The sequence below is a fragment of the Kryptolebias marmoratus genome, linkage group LG9 (genome assembly GCF_001649575.2).
Source record: "Kryptolebias marmoratus isolate JLee-2015 linkage group LG9, ASM164957v2, whole genome shotgun sequence".
In the NCBI taxonomy this organism is placed as follows: Eukaryota; Metazoa; Chordata; class Actinopteri; order Cyprinodontiformes; family Rivulidae; genus Kryptolebias; species Kryptolebias marmoratus.
In genome coordinates this window covers 24,532,180-24,553,174 of record NC_051438.1, presented here as the reverse complement: position 1 = coordinate 24,553,174, position 20,995 = coordinate 24,532,180, and the positions used below count along the sequence as shown (strand labels likewise).

General features: G+C 38.8%; 1 protein-coding gene across 2 annotated transcripts in view; it reads right to left on the bottom strand.

Moving 5' to 3' along the window:
* The window catches only part of fgfrl1a (fibroblast growth factor receptor like 1a), a 61,914-nt gene that overhangs the window by 4,472 nt on the left and 36,447 nt on the right, over positions 1-20,995 (bottom strand). For both annotated transcript variants that reach the window (XM_017417384.3, XM_017417383.3), the window contains 4 exons: positions 8,194-8,274; positions 2,354-2,644; positions 333-505; positions 66-246 (listed from right to left, as the gene is read on the bottom strand). In XM_017417384.3, coding sequence (XP_017272873.1) covers positions 66-246; positions 333-505; positions 2,354-2,644; positions 8,194-8,274 — 726 coding nt within the window. The remainder of the gene's footprint in view (positions 1-65; positions 247-332; positions 506-2,353; positions 2,645-8,193; positions 8,275-20,995) is intronic.

Genomic DNA, 20,995 nt, shown 5'->3' with positions numbered 1-20,995 from the left:
TCTTAAGTTGGTTATAAATCTAATTCAAAGAGGACTTTTAATTGTTCCCTGTTTCTTCCTCTGACCTGGCAGCACAGTGAGGTAGGCACTCCTGAAGCTGTAGCCCATGGTGTTGGCTCCCAGGCAGATGTACATGCCAGCATCATCCTCCTTGGCTCTGGTTATGAGCAGCTTGTTTAGGTAGGACCCATCCGGTCGTGACCAAACCTCTCCTGTAGGCAGCACTACGAAGCGATGGTCTCCGACCTTCAAATGAACCCAAACCAAGTTACAAAAATCATTCAAATCAAATGATCAGATTTTTTGAAGATTTTGACGCTGTGTGTTTCTACCTCTATGGTGGAGTTGAATTTGTTCTCATCACCAGGTTCGACTCTCTTCAGCCACTGGATGACGGGCTTGACGTCGCTGCGGACCTTACACTGGAAGGACGTGGTTCCTCCGTAGTCCACCGTGGTGTTGACAGGATGGGTGCCGGTTAGGATGGGCTTGGAGTTGGTGCGCTCTGAGGAAACACACAAAATATACAACTCAAGTAGTAAATACATATTTTAAACGTTTAAACATAATGTAATTATCATCTGCTAAACACTGCTGTGTGAAAGAAAGTCAGACATCATTCAGCTAACAGACACAGACAAAAAGATTAAATTTGTAATAAATGTGTCAGGCTTTAAATTATTTTAATCCAAGTTTTTGGATACTTCTTGACCTTGTAAAAATGTTACAAATCTTCTCCACTTCCAAATAATTTATGTTTCCTAACAGCATCATTGGTCTTCTGACCTGAACTTCCTTTTCCCTGTTTTTTTTCTTTCTTTTTCCCTGAAGAGCTACACATGACTGACAGCCGATTGAATCTCGGCCGAAGGAGAAAATGTCACATCTGACATTAGCAAGCAGAAGTTTGATTTACCTCCTTTTTATTTGTGTGTGGATGTGTGTGCACAAGCGTGAGTGTGCAACTGTCTTTTAGGAAAAACTACAGCTGTAGCCTAATGTAGAGCAGATGTTGCACGTAAAGCCAGTGTCAAGAGAGCTGGTTTGAGCCTCTCAACAGAGCTGTTAGATTTAGTTGCACACAGTTCCTTGCACACACACACACACACACTGAACTCCAGTTGTCCAACAAATGGTTCAGCATTAAATCATCCAGCTTCACAACAGCTTTTGCAGCCGTCCAACACAACCTCATGCATCAACAAGCACAACTCCTCTCAGCACACATTCAGCTCTGAAAGGTAAAACAGATCCTTTTTTGACTAAAGCTGCAGCCCGCTCACAGCCAGAGCCGAAAAATCCTAAGCTGAACATTCCTAACTCGCCTCAGTGAGGTTTACAGACAACACTGGAGGTGATCAATAAACAAACCACTCGAGGAAGGCTTTTCATAGCTAATTTAAGGTTCTACACTTGGAATGGTAGAAAAGCTGCAACACTGCAGATTGTTGGCACTTTGGCTTAATGTTACAATCAAAGGTACCAAAAACAAAATGTACTTTTTCTTTCTTAAGAATTAATAGTTCAACATACATTATTGACAGTTTAACAGTTTTGTTTACTCTTATAGATGAAAAGTTAAATACAGCGTTCTTAATCCTCTAATCTTTGCTGTTCTGTCCAGCCACTGTCAGACAGGAAACAAACCCATCTCCAACCCTTTTATTTAGTCAAACAGGCCTCTCAGTGAATGCATTATTGCTTTGGTAAGAAGAATACTTATACCAGCTGGGAAACTAAACAATTCAGACATCCATATGCTAAACATTTCACAAGCTTGTTTTTAGGATGCTATGGCCTTTTTAAATACATATTTATAGCCACTTTATTAGATAAAAACACAATTATAATAGAAATTATAACACAATTTGCAGCAGTTCTTATGTGAAAATAAAACAACCATGTTTACGTTTTGAATCAATGATTGCTCAAAACAAAGAATATATAAAGGACGTGTTTGCTGCAGTACTATTTTAAAGTAACTTAGAAACTTTTATGATACCATTTGTTTTAAGATTTGAGTTTCTTAGACTGTGATAACCATTTGCTTAGTTTGACAAACAGTTCCTGTGTTTTTGGTTTAGTTTTTTGGGAGAAATTATGCATGAAATAACCTACATCAGATGCCATATTTACCCAAAAAGTTGTTGTTTTTTGCTTGCAAATCTAGAAAACCATAAGAACTTGTTCCCGTGTAAAATTATTTTGCTGTTTTATGTATTTGTGGAAAAATGCTTCAGCTAGAAAACCTTTTTCTTACAACAAGCATTAATGTTCATCAAATATATTTCATCTTAAACTTCATCTGATCTATTCCTGTGGAGATGACCCTTCGGTCTGACTGGTGACTCACGTATGACTTCCACTTTGTAGGTGGCGTTGATCTCTCCTGCTTTGTTAGAAACGTGGCAGGTGTACTTCCCGCTGTGCTCCGGCGTCAAGTTCTTCAGACTCAGAGTCCACCTCTTCTTCTTTTCTCCTCCTGCTCCACTTTCCTCGTCGACCAGCGGCCGGCTGTCTTTCAGCCAGACGATGTCGGGGCGAGGGTTGCCGCTCGCCGCGCACTTCAGGCGCACAGAGCTGCCAACTGGGCGCGCGATGACACGCTTCCTCATCTTTGCTGGCTCGGTAAAACGTGGACGAACTGCACAGAAGAGAAATTGAAACAGTTTTTGAGGAGAGTTGTACTTATAAAAGATACAGTATGTGTTGAAATGAAAATTTAAATCAAAAATACAGATATCCCTTCTTCTGTCAGTCAGTGGCAGGCCAGAAATAAAAAAGGGGGAAAAGGCAAGAAGCGAACAGACAGTTATTAGTAAAGGTAAATGGTTTATGGAGCAGGTTTATATTTATAGGCATTTTTTTAAAACATCAGACCAGTGAAAGCAGAACAATGAGGAAAAATGTTAAAATTCATTGAAATTCCAAAGTGACACTTTTATTAGATGTAAAGAGAAATAAAAGGCGTAGTATTTAACCAGACTGTGACATGGAAAAGGGATTCAGAGCTGCTTCAGACTGAGTTACAGTTTTATTCATTCCTTAGAAAAGTAGCAGAAAAACATCAACTTCTACTGTATTTAAAATAAACACTGTCAGCATGAAGAACAATCTAACAAATGTCTTATATTTAATCACATTTTTTTATTTATTTTTCTTTTCTTTTCAGTGTATAACTTCTTGTGCTCTCAGATCACAAACAGGCATCTTACGCCCCGCGGGCCACAACCAGCACATTAGTCCGTGAAACAGAAATCAAATATAAATGGTTCTGCACGCAAATTTTAAATCTCTGCTTTTATTTTGAAACTGCCTTTGTGGTGCTTTAGACCAAGTGGGTGTTTACTTCAGCAGCGTGCGATGAAGCAATTTTTTTTAATCCACAAATGTTTTTGTGAAAGCTTATTATTTACATTAAACTTCAAACTCCCAGGGTTCATATATTTATTGTCCAGTTGAAATGTCTACTCACAGATGAAAAATCATATTTAATTATAAATTTTGCGTTTGGCAGATTTGAGTTTAACTCTCTGCAACAGTCTCAGTTTTGTGACCCTTTGGGAGAACATAGTTCCCCCCCCCCCCGTCTTCAAACTAAATTACACACCGTGTTGTTTAATCCTTTTTTTCTGCCTGCTGACATCTGCAGCAACCACTGTGATTGGTAATTAATTTTCTGCCCCAAAACCAGTCGTCACTGATGCGTAACCCTCCATTTGTGCTCTGTGAAATCAGTTTGTTTGAAGTTAATAATAATTTGCATCAGAACACACGAGCACACTGACGGCTGGCGTGAAAAGGCTTCTGTTCCAACAAACTGACACGTGTTAGCGTGAAGTATGCAAACAAGAAACACTGAGTTAGGAATGAATTGATTAATTTAAGGGCCGAGTTCAGATGAAAACTTTTTGCAGAGTGAAGTGTGTCAGACAGGCTGAGGTCACTGCTGCAGGCCTGTAACAACATATGTCAACGCAGCTCTCTGTAAATATAAACTAATTTGCCATAATTGTTTTCTTTGAGAAAAAAAAGAATCATTTTCTTTTCTGTGTGACGTGCATGAAAGGAGAACTAAAGGATGATGCATAAAACTTTGTTTTGTTCCACCTATTCAGCTTCTTTCTTTGCTCACGTTTCTCTCCTTGTTTCATCAGATTTAAAGTCAAGCAGAAGTGAAATCAGAAAACTAACAATTAAAGGCCTAACATTCATTAAAGAAATCCCTATAACCTGCTGCCAATTTAGACTAAGATCATCCTGTGTTGGGAAATGATGAAGTTGTTGCAGTTTTTGTCAAACCTAACAGATGACAACATGCACCATCTTGTGCATTATTACGAGATGATGCTTAGAGTATGTGTTGTGAATACCAAACTTTGGTTTATGCAAATACTTTCCTACAAAGCAAAAAAATAAATCCAATGCCACCCACCCATTCAAACATCTGAATCCCCCCCGTCAGATCTAACTCCATCCAGCCCTTTAGAGTTGAATATATTTTCTTTACTACTAAACAAAATGGCTGCACACCAGCTCAATCCTATCCAAACCCATGAATCTTTTTAAACACAGATATCCTCAGAGAAAAACACAACAATCAGTAAAAACAGATCAAAGAGGAAAAACCTTTCCAGTAGGGAAGGAGGAGAGGAAATCATTCACAGGAGCGCTTGATTTTATAGCCCCCATGTTCCAGCCACAGCAGATAGCCATCAGCCGGGGCCATAAATCACCCTGAAACTACTGCAGTTGCATCTCTTTCTTTAGACACAGTTATTATTCTAGCTCTGGATAAACAAATAGGGGGAAGAGTTATGTGACGGCTTTGTGCGCTCAAGTTGGGAGATTTCGCTCCGGCTGCATTACTAAGTGGAGTAAAACTCTCCGTCAACAGGCCCGAAGCTGGGCAGAATGACAAAACAAACATACCGGAAAGGCTTTTAAGTCTCGCCTTTGTGCCTTCTGAGTCTGAGAAAAGCTACTGGACTGCAGCTGAACTGCGACCAGACAGAGTCAATAAATCTAACCCAGAGTGAGAAAAGCAGTTCAGGGTTTAATGTTCGACTTTGTTGATTGCATAAATTTGACTTTGGCTGAAAATAACCGTAGCGTAAGTCGAGGCAAAGCTTACCGGAGAAAGACATAAGGTTAAAAGGCCTAGCATTCCTTGAAGGAATGCATATCGCCCGCTGCCTTTTATGCTAAAGTTTTAAACTAAGATCATCCAGTGATGACAGTTACAGCCATTCTGATCAAATCTTAAATAAGATGCACAATCTTATGTGATATTGTGATATCTTATATGATCTGTTAGCACTCAAGATATGTGTTGTGAACAACTCTTAGCAACTACTGTGCTAATTTTAAGTTTAATGTCTTTAAAAACCATTTGTGTAAGCTATCGTCAATTAGCTGTAGCAGCCATCTTGAAATGGGCTGACTCCAAAGATGTACATCCAATGATTGCTTTCTGACAGTTTCATTAAAACCTGTTTAGTGATTCATGAGATATTTTGCTAACGGTACAGACAAATGAATGAACCCACAGAATGAGCAAAAATGCAGCAAAGTGTTACTGAGATGAACTGATGAATCCTGTCTAAGCTGAACCAAATCAAATGCTAAAAGCAGATGGAAAAAGAAAAAGTTCACGTCGAGGTCAGAACACGTGCGTGACTGACAGATTGCTAAAAAAGAAAAATTGAGAACAGAGATAGAGAAGGAGACTGAATGAAACAATAAAATGTAAAAGGTGAAAAGGAGGGCGCACAAAGAGGCAGGAGGAAAGAAAAACACTCGGAAAGAGCGGTGACAGAGAGAAAGAAGAGAAGAGAAGGTGAGAGCCGGAGCGAGCGAAAGGGCAGCTTGTTCTGGGTCTCAGGGGCCACTTCAACGCCACACTTCACGGTGTAAAAATACTGCTGACCCTCTGACTGACGCCTTTGATCGCACAGTGTGCCGGAGAGGGAGAGGGTGCATTAAAAACAAGAGCCCTGTGAAATTCAACATGGCTTTTACATACCACGTTAGCAGCTAGTTTTATAACTGAGCTAATTTTAGTTCATTTGACGAGCTTTGGTGATGATCCTCCATAATGGAGCAAAAACTGAAATTTGTAAATTTGTAATTTCAGTCTCATATTCTGAACAATTTATTGTATTTTTTTGCAAGAATGGATCACAGCTGATCAATTAAAAGAAGGTTTAAAGATTTTAAATCTTTCAGTATCTACAGTGCAAAGGAACATTAAATAATAATAAAAAAGTAAAGAGTCAGGGGAACCTTCACTGAGTAAAAAAAAAAAAAAAGAAACCAGAAACTATTTCTGGATGTGCACATCATCATGATCAATTCAGCCACAAAAGTTTGGAAGAACCTGTGAAATCAAGCATCCCTAAATAAATCTGCATTTGTATTTTGAAAGTAATGTGAAACTGTATTTTTAAAGAAGGACATAAATAACATTTTAGCAGAAACACTGAACATGAGTTTATTTCAGGTAGATAAGAGGACAGTGGAGACTGACTGCAGACAGATGAGCCCACTTTTGGCTCGTTCTGGTATAAAAATAAGGCAATCTGCCAAAGACGAAAGAAAAAAAATCCATGGTTTTATTATTAAAAAAGGCAAAAAACAATTCCTGTGAGAGGATTAATACCAACCTTAGCAAAGACGCAGTTACCCAAACAGAGAGGAGATTACAAGTTATTTTCTTAAAGTTTATCAAACCTGACCTCTTGAGTTGAAAAGGTGTAAAATACTGACACATACTGTTAAATACTCTATCAACAATTAAAAGTATTGGCTCCAAAATTTGTGAACCTTGGCTTAAACTCAATCACATAGATAATACAGTCTAAGAAAAAATTAATAAATAAAACTAAACAAACAATAAACATTATGGTCTGGCACTTAATCCCATAAATCCCCCAGTGGTCATATAGAAAACTATTGCTCTGTTAATTGGGTTTGAGAGGTTATATAAGTCTTTGTTCTTCCAAGTGGCTGCAGATTGACACTTGGCTTTCCTTTTTGTTCGTGTTGGCTCCTGATCTCACCCCGTCCTGGACTGTCTGAGCATTCATTTAAAGCTCGGTTACACTAACATCCATCACAGGATGCTGTAACATAAAACTTTAACGGTTTCATATCGGTGCTTAACCGTTTGGTGCTTCCAATGAGCTCAACTTGATCTGAATTAGCAAAGAGTTTCCAGAAATTAAATTTAGGACAAAGAAACATGATATTACCCTCTGTTATGTTTTTATTAACTTGTTTCTTTTTGAAACTTGGACTCAAATCTGAGGCAGAAATATATTATTAACATTGGTATAGTGAAAATGAAAATTAACTAGAGAAATTGCATTTTCTTCAAAAATACAGAGTGAATGCTGAGGGCTCAATGACTGCTGAAATTTACTAAAATATATATATATATATATATATAAATTAAAACAAGCAGAGCAAAGGCTAAAAGCAGCAGATGCTAAAATTTGCAAAATTCTGCTTAAAGTTTGATAAAATCAGCAAAACCTAAAAGTGGAAGAGTAATAGCTAAAAGCTAAAGTAGAATAAAAAGACAAAAACAGAGCAGGTGTGCTGAAGCAGATTTCAAAGATATTTTTGAAGGAATTGCAGGTTTTTAATTTTAAAGAAATTTAAATATTTTGAAAAGTATAAAAGTTAGAAAAACTAAAAGTCCTACCACAGTATTAGTGATGGAGCTTAATGTTTATAAGTTGTTAAAATAGCAAAAGGTAAGCAAAAGTAGTTTGCGAAATAACGAACGAGGAAAGATTAGTGTGACTGCTGAGTCGGCGACATTCAGGACAGAGGAAAGTACGAGGAGGAGAAAAAGTTTGATAAAAGAACAAAAGCAAAGACAGAAGGGCTAAGTAATGTGACAAGGGGGTATGTAGGGAGACTTGGGAGGGGGAGAAAGGAAGGAATTTGTCCCACCAAATCGCACCTCACACAAATAGACTGCTCTCCTCTCTGTCAGAGCCAATTACTTCCACAAACAGCTGCCCTCGTGCACGTCTGTGCTTATTTGTGTATCTGTGTGTGGTCATCGCACCGTCGCTCCTTTTGCTCTGGCAGTTGAAACTCGATGTTTGTTGCACAATCTGCTGCCATTACGTTTATATTCCGGTAAATATGTGATCAAAAAAAGAATGTGTGAGCGGTTACCCAGTTTCCCGGCCAGCTCTGGGGCACGTTCCGAGTCACCAGTGGCTGTTGTTCCTGCTCCAGTTCTCGAACTGGAATCGTCTGGTCAGAAAAAAGACAAAAAGACAAATTATTTCTACATTTATTTTGTTGTAGATATATAAAAATATATACTTTAGTTATGTGCAAAAAGCAATTTAAAAAACAAATAAAATGTCTTGAATAGAAAGTCAGAAATCCTTCTGATTTCCATCTGCATCTGACACAGCTGCTTTGTCATTTGGTAACCAGGTTGATCCTTTTAAAAGTGAAAGCAGGAGGAGGAGATGGAGATCAAATAAAAACCTAGTTCACCTTTAAAACATTTTGGTCCTAAAGGTTTTCAGGGTAAAAGCTTTGCAACTGTAAAAATGACAAACAACGGGGAGTTCTGGTGGTGGGAAACTCAAGTCAGAAAGCAGTTTGAGCCGACATTTTGCTCTGAACTCCTCAACATTTAACTTCCAACACCTCATCTACGGAGCAGGTCCACGTTTCCTATTGAACCAGAAGAACTCACCAGCAATGTAGCCCTTTTATTACTATTACTATTTCTCCTCCACGTTTAACCTTTAAATCACAAATTCCTGACAAAGACAGCTGAGGAAGCATAACATGAAACTTGGGTAAAAAGCAGTGTTTTTGTAAAATACCTTCATACTGGATTTATTTAATCATACTCTACAGAACCATATTGCTTTCAGGTGCATTGAGTATTGGGTTTCCTTCCTCTGCATGTCCTTCCATACTGATTATCAAAACAACATACAAACATCTGTGTGGACCTTCGTGTTTAGAAACACTTCAAGATGGAGCCAAAGTATCCAAGAGGCCCTTTGCAGCAGCAGTGAGGAGGTGGGGGGGCTGATACAGCTGAATATCACGTCTGTCAGAATACATGTGGGGATGAGGCGCATGGACTTCAAGAACAACCTGACTGCAGTTATGGAAAGAAGGAAAAAGAAACCAAACAACCTTGGACTGAATGCATGGGAGTGAGTGTGTGTTCAGTTGTAAATTCATTCTGCATGTTGGTACATATAATGATTATTGGGGAGATTTTATAAGACCACCTGGAATCTCAAAGCGTTTAAAGAAGTGCCAAACATCTCTGAAGTATCATTGCCTTGATGATGAAATAAAATAATAAAAAAATAGATTGGATGCTAATACGAGGCATGACAGGTATTATTAGCCTCCTCGAAGGCCATGCTGCTCAGACTGTGTGTGTGTGTCTGATAGGAATTACTTCATGGGTGTGTCATTGCATGTGCGGGTGCATGTGTCTTGGCAGTACTCCACTAAACGGTAACTCGAGGTGCCGGTATTCCCGTCAAACCGCACTCATCTTTACCTCTTTCCCTCCCTCCTGCCACATGACGGCGAGTTCTGAGAAAGGGCAGAGCGTTTGAAGCCGAGCGGCATGGGGGTCTATTCTGAAGGGGGAACGTGGTTCAGCACCGTTAGCAGAAAGCAAACCCTTCCCCCCCGCCTCCTGTGAGACTCGTGTTGGTAAACCCTCAGTAGAGGGTAAACCGTGACACAAAAGTTAGAATTTCTGATGATTCCGTTGAATGGAAATGCAGTATTCAATAAAAACTCCAGCTGGAGATACTCATCTTCCAGGTGTGCCCTGTGGATAAATTATTTAATGGTTTTGACAAAGATTTGGAAGAATTTATTCTTGTTTGACATCAGAAGATGCTCTTGTGTAGATAGTACATTTGAATAAACAACACAAATAGTTTGTAAAACAAGACCGGAAACATTAAACATCAACCAGCTCTGCAAAGTTCACTCAGACTTACAATTTTGACCAATCACTGCAACGTTTTTGTGAATTTGACCAATCATCTTAGCCCCATGCCAAGTTTACTACCTGGAATCTTAGTCTGCAAGATGAAAACACGTCCGATACCAGAAGATCACGCTTCCCATCAAACATTGTTGCTGAAATCTCAAAAGTCAATTTCCTGAGGTGCAACATTAAAGTGGTGGGAAACTGTTTTGTGCTGTGTGCAACATTGTGGCAGAAAAGCTGACATTTCTCAAGCTTTTTTTTTTTTTTTAACTACGCAACATCCCTGAGAAAGAGTGAAAACTGATGACAACAAACACAACAAATAACCAAACCATGACAAAGGCTGCTGCATCTGGATAAACATGCATAATTATAAATTTTCAGAGGTGGGGTTTGTTTCAAACTGTGAGAGTAAGAATGAAAGGGAGTAAAAAGGGATGAAAACAGGCCTCACTGCACTGCTGCTTTTATTAAGTTTCTACATTTTTTTATTTTCTTTTTTTATATATTAGAATTTGTTGTATCACTTTTATTTTAAGAAACACTTGAACAAATTTGTTCAACTTGTTTTACTACTTTTAGCTTTTGTAAATTAATCAAAATAATCAATTTCAAAGCATCACCACTTTGATGGCAACTTTCTGAAAAAGCTGCTGTGAAAACAAGCAGCAAAGTCCTGGATGGACTGAAATTATAACTGTGGAAGACCTGTTGGTCTGATTGTGATGTTTGTTTTTTATAACGCAATTTTTTTTACTAGTACTTTCTGAATGGAATAATTTTAGAACAAATCGGAAAAATAAAATCTGTGTATGTAATTTATATTTTTGTATCTGCTTTTGACAATGTTTTATGCTAAGTGTTGATTAGTTGACTGCATTTGTTATTATTATTATTTTTTTTCAATTTACAAAAATGGAAGCGTAGTATAACGCTGTCAAACTGGGACGTTCCTGTGAAGTACCTAAAATAGGAGCCATCATTGATCTCAAAATAAGTGCAGGATTTTTAGGACTCAGACCATCTGTGCAGACCAGAGTTAATCTCTGACTATAAACAAACAATGTTGCCCAGATGACCAGCTGACTCCTTCATTATCACACTGGTGGCTTGAGGACGAATCTTTCCTCTTAAGAAGTTTAAAGAGCGTGAAGCTCAGAGTGTGTTGTGGTTGTGTCTGTTATGAGTGAAACTTCACACACTCACTCGATCATACATACATACAGATACACTACCATAAATCCGTGTTGCTGCCACTACATTCAAACTGACTAATAAAAGTGAATAATTACCACAAACCTGCAACTTTAAGTAAAAGACACCCATGAAGATTAGGAACCTGCTGTGGCCAGAAAATGATTCTCTACATCTGAGCACCAAACACAGGAGCTTTGTGCTCATTTTTGCACATTCGATCTGTGTTTTACATCTTTTTCGTCTCCAGTTTCTGCTTTTTTTTAATCTTACCCACATTTCTTTCTCTCCTAATCTAGAAGGAGGGAAATGGCTCAACAGTGTGCTACACTTCACACATTCACCGCCTGGGTACCTCTGTGTGAGGGAGTGTTTGTGTAACCTCTTCTTGTATTTACTTTCAGGTCTGCAGAGAAAAGCCAGCATTTTACACATGAGCGCCCCCAGAAATATGAGTCCCCACAGTCCAGTGTGTACATGTGTGTGTGTTTGTATCTGAGAGTGTGTGCATGGGGCAGTGTTTTCTTTAAAAGGTCATGTCCTCCCAGTTTTGTTTTGTTTTTTAATATAAAAACACTGGATTTGTATTTAGAACCTCGGAGCATGCATATGTTAAATGAAATGTGGGTGTATTTGCAGGACAGAAGCCTCAGTGTCAAATTTAATCAACCGCTGCTTGTTGCAGCATCGTGGCCAAAACCCAGTCCAGATGTGAGTTTGTGCATCTGACAAAACTTGTAAACCACTGTTAGTCTTCACAAATTGGCCACAGTCACAGTTTCAGGCTCTGCACAGCCACAAGCTGCCTCTCACACACACACACACACTAAATGTTTCACTTTAAAATTCAGATACCAGATTTGCATAACACTGAAAAGGAGGTATTGTTGAGTTAAACCTTCATCACAGAATGATTCGACTATAATTTCAACTATTTTAACCACACGAATGGATGCAGAAAGAATCAGGAATACCACAAATATCTTCTAACATTACAAGGAATGCATTTTGGCTCTAATTTTAATTTAATAAAACAGTTAGGGTAGTATTAGGCTATAAAGATTAAGTTTAGACATTGGAAACATTATTTGAGAAATGAGTCTGACCACAGTAAATATGATAGCTGTTGCTTTCAACCATATCTGAAAGGTTCTGAATGTTTCTAATTTATTTAGGAGATGTGGTTTGTCATGATGCTGCAGATTTATGACTAATAAGACATTTGATCCAAGCTGGTTTAAATGTTGGCAAAAAAAGCAATTTTCCTCCCCGTTTCTCTAATATGTACTATAAAGGGTGATTGAACCGTAATCAATCAACTCAGGGGCAAAAAGTAAGTTTTCTGTGGCACAGTGTTGGTCATGTTATCAACTATGAAAGATATCTGAAAGTTTGGAATAATGACGTGCGAAGTTAGGACCACAGTGTGGTAATGCAGCATATTTCAGGGTAGTTTAGTTTCAGCAAAAATATCTCGGTTATAGATGTTTTTTCCAGGTCTTTGTGGTAGTTTCTATTTTATTCTACTAAAAGTTGCTGGGTTTAAGATACATTTTTGAGGTTTTTCAAAATAAAAATGCTTTTTGCACATAGTCAGTCAGACAAAGACAATGGCAAGCTAACCTGCATATGACCCAGCTGTGAACAGTTGCGTTGACATTAAATACTGGCTTTATGATGGGAGCTTGTGTTCTTCACTGTCATTGCATAAAAGCATCTTTTCTGCGGTGTTCACTTCATGCATCATCTCAGTTTTATGGATAAGGAATAAAAATGATGTGTAGCTCCACAGAAAAAGGGTCATCTGGTCACTACAGTGCTACATCTGTAAAACATGTACAAAGCATCAAATGTAACTTTTGTTTTTTTTATTTTTTATTGTGAGCGAACATTAGTCTATCTTTTCTAAACAATTACTCAGCCGTATTAAGAAATATTGCACAAAAAAAAGAAATCTCAGCTGCATCACTCTGATTGTGTAGTTTTTGTCCTGTAGAACATAAAGTTAAGTAGCTCTGTTAACTTTTGAAGGGAATTCAACTAGTATTTACAATTTCTTGCACTTTGTTGCAGAAAATAGATGCAGTTCTTCTGGAATCTATCCTCCATCCACTGTAAGAACGAGCAGAATAAACACCATTTGGCCATCATAGTTGGCTGGCTTGTCAGTCCACCAACCCCCTATGAAAACACACACTGTCATTAAAACTCCATCAGTTCAATTATACCCTGAAAACAACAAAAACACATCTTGCTCGGCTCTCTCTCCTGGTCTGAGACTACTGATGTGGGTGATGGAACAACAAAAGCCATTTCCATTATATGAAACTAAAATAAAAAGACTTGAAGAAATTTCCTCCTTCTTGTCTGTCACACAAATTTATTACACCATAGCTGTAACCCCACATTCCAAACATGCTTTTCTCTCCACTGTTTTGTTGTATTTTTATATCGTTCATACAGATTTGGTTGCACCATGCTGTAACAGGCTGCGGCTCCAGATTTAAAACATGTTACGGTGGATTGTCTGTGGAAGCTTTCTGTTTGCAGTCTGGGTTGAGTTTCACGTGTAATTAGCAGCTCATGTTATCCTCCACGGACACTGATATACAACACAAATGACAGCCACATTACTAACCACAAATATGAACAGGAATTCTAAATTTAACTGGTATATGTATTTATGAACAAAGCTAACATTTTAACAAAACCTTTAAGACTCGTGACCTTGAAGTGGGAAAACTCTAAACTCTAAACGGCAGATTTCACTGCAGTTTTATGCAGATTAATGTAGTTTAATGTAGTTTTTAGAGCAAACACTGACAATGTTATCAACTAAAAACTCAAAAAAGATACCTGAATGGAAAACCTGAAACATCATGTAATTGTCTCCGTCTGTGTGAATGTGTGCATTTGTTTGATTTTTGGCAAAATATCTTATGGACCACTGCACAGATTTGAATAAAACTCTGGCTATACATCTACAGCTGATTATTGTTTGAAGTTAATGCAATTCAAGATGGTCGCCACACCTAATCAACCTTAGCAGACACATAGATGGTTATGATTCAGTCAATTTTGCAGATATTGAGCTCAAATTTGGTGTGGTAGTAGCTGTGAATGATCCCTGGCAATATGCATTTCTTTACGGAATGGTAGTTTCATTAGAAAATGATCTCCACAAACAAAAATATATTCCTGTGATTACAGTGATACAAATGGTGGCCTGAATCTGAACTTTATGAAGCTCATAGATCATTTTTCCTCCTTCTGTACTGTGCTTCAACTTTACCTTTAAAAGGTCCCACAAACTATTTTTTAGTCACTGCTTCTCCATTACTGACAGTGCACAGAAACAATGTCAGCAAGCATGACAAAATTTTGCTTTAAAGATGCATCCATTCATTTTCTTTACCTGCTTTTCCATGCAGGGTTGGAGGGGAACTGGCGCCTGTCTCCAGTGGTCATTGTGCGAGAGGCAGGTTATATCCTGGACAGGTCTCAAATCCATGCTTTAAAGATCTTATATTATTTTATTATTTGCACAGAATTTACAAAAAGTTATTCAGAAACATTTTTGACTCATCCAACCTGACAAAAACAAAGTGGGTTGATTGATCGTCTTTCCATCACACAATATCTAAATACCACGTGTAAATAAAAATGTACACACCAGCCGTTCCAGATGCACCATATGGAAATATTTACGTGCTTTATTCTTAAAGTTGTCATACGTTCCAGCATAAACAGCAAGATGTGAGTTAGTGCACAAAGGCATCCACACTTAAACACAAGTACTTCCTCTGCAGGCTCACAGTTCACTCACCGACACACACACACACACACACACACACACACACACACACACGCACGTCACTGAGATTTACACTCTTGCCTGTGGAGAAGCTGTGCAGCCTTATGGAAATCATTATAACTGTGCTGCTACATAGACGTCCATTAACAACATGAGAGAGAGATGCTGAAAGGGGCAGCGACAGAGAAAAAGAGCGAACAAGACGGGATCTGACTGACTTTTTAAAGAGGTCAGGAGGCAGCAGGAGAGTGATAAAAAGACAGAGCTGCTCTGAAAAAAAGCGACAGTACAAAGACGGAGATTTATTATCTGTGACCACAGAACAGACAATCACACGCCACGGTTGGCTGCCGCTATCAGTGACAGACAACACGATCTCATACAACAGATTAACTGCTTCTGTGTGTTTAATGGTCAGCGAGTCTGAGGTGATGACATGTTCCAGCATCAGTTCAATTAGGAATCACACTCAGACAAATGGGTAGAATTACCAAGTAAGAAATCCTCAATTTGTGGAACGTAATCTCATAAAAACGTATTGTACCCACACACACACCTGACAGCATTTTCAGTTCCCACCCGCTGGCCTCCTTGCTGCATACCAAGACAACAACAAGCTTTTTACAAGCGGAACTTTACGATGCTATTTACAAATGCGATTACACGTCGTGCCATTCTGGGCTTGAACTCTCTGCAATATGATGAACACACGTTATTGTTCTGCCAGGAATGGCTTCCAGCTTTAGGACTTTTTTGGTATGGAGCTGAATAAGTGAGCGAATTACAGATACTCACAAACACACACTCACACACATTGATTTCAAATGAGTAATCAAGGAATGTGACTGTTACTCGCTGTTACTTTCAGAATAAAACAAAGTTTAGCTCACTCAGGGTGTGTGTGAGGTAAAGTGTTGTAGAAAATAGACTTTGATAACTGAACTCATCATTGTTACTAAAATCTTCACTATGTTGTCAAGGAGTTGTGACTTTTGAGTAAAAAAATCAGTTGACTACTGAAGTCAACTCTTTTTGTTTGTCTGTAAAATATTTCACAAACTACTGGACAAATTTTAATGAAACATTTGGAAAGTAATCATTGGGTTAACATCTACAGCTGATGAACGTTTGGATTCAACCCAGTTAAATATGGCCACCCCAGCTAATCAACCTCAGCTTATACAGTAATGGCTAAATCCCAGTCAGTTTTACAGAGAGAGCTCAAATCTTGTGTGGTAGTTACTGACATTCATTCACAATAATAACTAAAGTCAAGTTTGAGTACGTAAGAAACCTCTTCCAGCTGAAGTTCATTCCACAGCAGCATTATTCCTGCTTTTATAATCTTGTATCCAGCTGGTTAAACTGTGTATGATCGGCACACTGCTGCAGGAAAAACAAAAAAATCCAAAACACTACTGTGTGTATAGTTCGGGCTGATTGGAGATGTTGAACATTTCAGACTTATCTAACCCATAATCCCATGTTCTCCATCATCTCTGTCTGCATTCTCCCCCCTTTCAGAAGTAAACACTGACTCTGCAAAAGTGTGTTCATTTCTGCAGGGGAGTCAAACGGAGCTCTGTTCCCCTCGCAGACTAAACAAAAACTGTTTAGAGTGAAACCTTTTTTTTGTGTGCAATCATCATGATAGAAACAGAGCAAGAGAAATAAAGAGTGAAGCAGTGTGGCGCAATGAATGTGTGCATGTGTGTGTCTTCAGCTCTGAACAGAGCTTTTGTATTTCCTGAAGCTGAGCGGCACCACGGTTTGATCTTGCGCCATGAATGGGCTTTACACACTAATTACAGCCACCTGTGTTTTGTGTGTGTGTGAGGGAGGCATGAGGGAGGAGGCTGACTGTATGGTCATGAATAAAAGCAATCTGCTGTTTCCACTCTGTGCACACACATTGTTTTGGTAAAGAAATGCTGTGGCGTCATACTCTGAGGAGGCAGAGGTGCTGTTTTCCACTCTCAGGTTAACATATTTTTATGGACATGTACGTATTTGTGTCTGTCCTGTCTGTCGGGACACTTCATTTCATTTTGACCAAGCCTCACAGCCAAAACTAAGCAGCAGTTTGTCTCCGTCTGTATGTTTCGCTGTCAATCACTTACCCCATCCAGGAACACACATGAAGATGGTTTAAGTCCAAGTGTGCAAGAAAAATCTGAATTATTGGACACAGAAAGCGAGGTAGATTACAGCTTTAGAAATATGTTTTTCTCTGTCTTCAAGAGTTTCAGGAAAACTGAACAGCAATCATTTGTTCCACTTCTTTGTTTCTCATGACAGATTTTCCTTTGTGAGACAGCCAATGGCTGAAAAGCTAAATTCCTTGCTGAATGTTGCTCGTGATATTGCTGAAGAAATGTTAAATAAATGTCTTTTTTGTAAACTATGACTGTTTAAAACTTTCCATAATTTATTGTCTTTTTATTGCTCGCTGCCAAAAGCCAAAGGCAGAGCAATCTTTTTTTTTTTGCTCGTGTCTGTGTGTGATAGTTTGTCTGTGCAATTATCTTTAGCCTATATTTACCTTTAATAAACAACTGAACAGATTTTATTGAAACTTTGTGAAAATAATCAACGGGTTGACATCAACTAGTGATTATCTTGCCCAAATCAAGATGGCTGCCCCAGCTATTTGACCTTAAAAAAGGCAAAAACTCAGTCAGTTCTACAGATATTGACCTAACATTTGGTGTGGAAGTAGCCGAGACTGATCCTCAACTTATACTTTGAGTGCAATCAAACTGAGCAAGATATACATTACTTTAAGGAATTCTCTGCCTTTAATTTGTAAATGTTGCCACAGAGAAAGCTGCAGAAAGAGTTTTGTATGAAGCTGATACAGCACAGTCTTTTGGCCCAGTCAATCTCCATCTGATTTTATCCAAATACACAGTATGTGATTAGCATGCCATGCTTTTTATGGGGGGTAAAGAAACCCAGATCTATTTTCCAGCAGAATTATCATAGTATATTTTCAGAAACTGAGGCCAGGCACGGATCATTTACCCTCAGTGCTCAGGTTTAGGTTAACAGTGAGGCCTGGGTTTGGTTAGAAGATGAAAAAAGCAACAATGAGGAAGTACATGAAGCACCTTGAGCTGCTCCAACACTGAACAGGGACTGTTTCAAAGCACAAAATATCAACAGGGCAGTGAAAAAGTATACAAGCATGAGGCACAAGTGGTTCCTCACACTAACTCATAAACATCACGTATTAATGTGGTTTATAAGTTTGGGATACATACAGCGAGAAGGGCTGAACAATTGTACGTGTTTGTATATTTTTGTAAGACAAATTCATCTGGTTAAGTTCATATAGTAGTTTAAAGTCTGAGAACAAATGTAAAATGACTCACTTTTTACACACACGTGTGTGAGTGTGACAGAGTATTAATCTTTTCATGAGCAGAGTTATTTACGTAGCTGTTTTACATCATTGTTCACACTTCAGTGTTAGAGCAGCAGGGTCAAACACTGAACACACACTGAGATTAACCTAAAAAGGAGGCGATGTGAAATCTGGCAAACACACCGCTGCAGCGTAAAGCCTCGGCCATGAGAGAGGCGATCCAGTCAAGGTTAGAAATGATTCAGTGGAATTAGTGAGTTACTTCATGTCCGCTGTTTACAGTGATGAGAGGGGGCTCTGAGATCACAGAAGTGGAAACAGATTGGCTGTCACGCTGCTGTGTACACAAGTTATTTGTTAACATTTAACCACATTACTGTTTTAAACGAGTTTCATGTGGCACCCTGTGTGGCTAGGAGTAAATTACATTTCTAAATAAGCTAAAGAGACACTGTAAAAATATTAAAGGCAAGAGCATGTTAAACCAAGGTGTGTCCTTTAATTAGCACCACAGGTGTCTTCAATCTGTAATCAGTCAGTCTGCCTACTTAAAGGGTGAAAAGTAGTCACAGGGCTGTTTGGTGTGTACCACATTGAACACGGACCACAGAAAGCTAAGGACAGAGTTGTCTCAGGAGCTTAGAAAGAAAATTATTGACAGCATGGTAAAGGATAAAGCTATGAGTCCACTTCCAAGCAGATTGATGTTCCTGTGACTACAGCTGCAGATTATTTAGAAGCTTAAGGTCCACAGGACTGTAGCCAACCTCCCCAGATGTGGCCAGGGAGGCTGATAAAAAAATTAAAGAAAAATTGAAGAGACGGATAACATGATTGGTAACCAAAAAGCCCAGAACAACTTCCAAAGAAATTAGAGGTGTAATCCAAGGTCAAGGCTCATAGATGTCAGATCACACCATCCATTGTTGCTTGAGCCAAAGTGAACTTAATGGAAGACGACAGAGAAGGACACCAAATAATAAAGAAGCAAGACTGGAATTTGCTAACATGTATAATAACGAGCCGTAAAGCTCCTGGGAGAATGTCATTTAGACAGATGAGACAGAACTGGAGCTTTTTGGCAACAAGTCCGACCGGCTCTGTGTTCACAGAGCCAAAAATGAAACATAAAGAATGGGACATGAAACAGAGGAGGCTCAGTTATGTTCTGAGGCTGCTTTGCTACATCTGACACGGTGTCTTGAATCTATGCAGGGTACAATCCAACTACCCATTTTCTTTACTTGCTTTTCTGTTGCCTCTCTTGGTGCCTATCTCCAGGGGTCATTGTGCAACAGGCAGATTACACCCTGGACGGGTCGCAAGTCCATCACAGGCAGGGTACAATGAACTCTTAAAGCAATCGAGGCATTCTGGAGCAAAATGTTCATCCCAGTGTCAGTAAGCTTGGTCTCACTCGCAGGTCATGGGTCTTTCAACAGGATAATGGTCCAAAACACACAGCTAAATACACAGAAGAAGAACAAAGAACAAAACATTGGACAATTCTGAAGTGGCCTTTTGAGCCCTGATCTAAAATCTACTGAACATCTGTGGAAAGAGCTGAAACCTGCAGCCTGGAGACCCTTCAAACCTAAAACAACTGGAGCAGTTTGCTCACAAGAAGTCAGATAAATTACCTGTGGACAGGTGCAGAAGTCTGAGAGAGAGTTAAAGAAATCACCTGATTGCAGTGATTGCCTCCAAACGTTGTGCAACAAAATATTAAGTGAAGGGTACAATCCTTTTTGTCAAGGCCAGTTTCATTACTTTGTTTTTTTTAAATAAAAGCAATGACTGATTTTTTTAAGTTGATTTTTAGTCAAGTTCAACTTATTTTTTATTTCTTCGTGGGATTTTCTTTCTTTAACAAAAGGGTACAAATAAATTTGTCAATGTATGTCCTAAAGTTAGGATGTACATATATAGTGCATTTATACCTGTGCATATGTTAAAGTGTGGGAGTGTGTGAGTGTGTGTACATCCAGCTGCTGCCTGTGTAACTCTAGAAAACATCAAGGCAGTACTCCACTTTGCTGAATTAACAAATCTCTCACATCTATCGCCACGTGCCGCCTTTGAAACGCACACCGCCGGCCTCAGCTCAGCATTTGAACTCTCAGTCATTCTCCTGCACGCCCACCCTGCCTTTCTGTGTATAAAATTATACTCCAGTTAAATGTTGGTCCAGTTGTACCATAGCTCGGATCCCAGACCCTATGTAATCTCTTTCTCATGTTACATTACCTAACTGAAGTTTCCAACAAGCTTTAAGTGCAATAACTGCTACGGAAAACAACAAACCTGCTTTGGATTCATCTACAGTCAAATCTGAAAGTACGCTTTGAATATTGACTGTTTCCCATTACTTTCTGTCATACAATTGCTGGCTTTTTTGCAGCTCACCTTTGTCTTTATATATTGTTTTTGATAATGGTTTATCAATTTTTTTAGCAGTAGGGTAAATATAGCTCTACTTTTTGGATTTTAAATGCAAAAACTTTGAAACAACCTAAGCACATACTACGTCCTACTGACATGCATACATTTCTTTTAGTCCCATAAACATCGTTTGATCATCCCGATGCCCCTACTTAGATCTTGTTCA